Raw genomic sequence first — 1,519 nt, 5'->3', positions numbered from 1 at the left:
CCAAAGCAACACTTCTCACTGTAAGATGTGGAGAAAAGGAAGCAATCGAGGCTCAATGGCTTCCCTCATTACCACTCTTCTAGTGGTGGTGTTTTCTCTTAGCTTGCCACTCGAGACCACTGCAAACAACTACTACTACACCTCTCCTCCACCACCCAATAAATCTCCTCCTCCACCCTCTCCTCCTTACCACTACCAATCCCCACCACCACCGAAGGCTCCATACGAGTACAAGTCACCCCCACCACCAACCCCGGTTTACAAATATAAATCACCACCGCCTCCACCAACCCCAGCGTACAAGTATAAGTCTCCACCTCCACCACCCAAGAAGCCCTACGAGTACAAGTCTCCACCACCACCACCAACCCCAGTGTACAAATACAAGTCTCCTCCTCCACCACCAAAGGAGCATTACAAGTACAAGTCTCCACCTCCACCCCCAAAGGAGCATTACCAGTACAAGTCTCCACCACCCCCTCCTACTCCAATCTACAAGTACAAATCTCCTCCACCACCTAAGGAGCACTATGAACCACCCACTGAGCACCACAAATCTCCCCCACCACCCAAGGCACCCTACAAGTACACATCTCCCCCACCACCTACTCCAGTGTACAAATACAAGGAACACTACCAACCACCTCATGAGCACCACCCTCCTCCTACTCCAGTGTACAAATACAAGTCTCCTCCACCACCACCAAAGGAACACTACCAGCCACCCCATGGCCACCACTCTCAACCAGAGCACAAGTACCCACCACCATCACCACCTAAGGCACCCTACAAGCCTCCCACTCCAGTCTACATCTACAAGTCGCCGCCGCCACCACCACCAGTCTACCATTACACTTCACCTCCTCCTCCTCACTATTACTAAGAAAGGCTTAGAGAGGCAAAATGGTAAGCTTGCCACATTATTCCTTATCATATATAGAAATACCTTAAATATCAAAACATAACATAACTTATGAACATTTTTCTATTCATTTCTTTTTCTTGTAGGAAAGAGGTTTATTAGGATGGTGAAATAAAAAGGAGGGTTCCTGATCTTCATCGTAAGAGAAGGAAATCAAATTTAATCTCCTCGTGTGATTCTTGTTTTTGAGATAGACTAGTAATAATCATGGAAAAGGGCCAGCTTGGAAAGGGAAGAAAGGGTGAAGAGAAAAAGAATTTTAATTATTTTCATGTAATAGTACAATTAATATAATAATATTAATGGTAAACATTTTATGCATGGGCCTGTGTCTGTGGTCAACATTAGCATCTGTTCTGCTTTTTGTTAACTACCGTATTTATTCAGTATTTTATCTCACGACCGAGGATTGTAGAATGTAGATGTCGACAACGATAATGATCCGGATTCAATCAGAACAGTATTTGCCTTTATTTTTTCAAAAAAATTATTCTTTTATTTATGGTTTTACCCCTAAAATGATGCTGGTAATTGATCTGAATCAGTCAGATATTGATATTGGTCGAGGTTGATGCCAATACAATATGGTTGATCCAA

The 1,519-nt window shown here is 43.7% G+C and overlaps 1 protein-coding gene across 1 annotated transcript; it reads left to right on the top strand.

The window, feature by feature from the left end:
* LOC122087885 (extensin-like) lies at window positions 1–1,243 on the top strand. Its single transcript, XM_042657347.1, has 2 exons — window positions 1–906; window positions 1,009–1,243. The coding sequence occupies exon 1, from the start codon at window positions 26–28 to the stop codon at window positions 881–883; it is 858 nt and encodes a 285-aa protein (XP_042513281.1). The 5' UTR covers window positions 1–25; the 3' UTR covers window positions 884–906; window positions 1,009–1,243.
* The last annotated feature ends 276 nt before the right edge of the window (window positions 1,244–1,519 follow it).

Source organism: Macadamia integrifolia, chromosome 1 (genome assembly GCF_013358625.1).
Source record: "Macadamia integrifolia cultivar HAES 741 chromosome 1, SCU_Mint_v3, whole genome shotgun sequence".
Lineage (NCBI taxonomy): Eukaryota > Viridiplantae > Streptophyta > Magnoliopsida > Proteales > Proteaceae > Macadamia > Macadamia integrifolia.
Note: the sequence above shows the minus strand (reverse complement) of the source record. Positions and strands in the feature narration are given on the sequence as shown.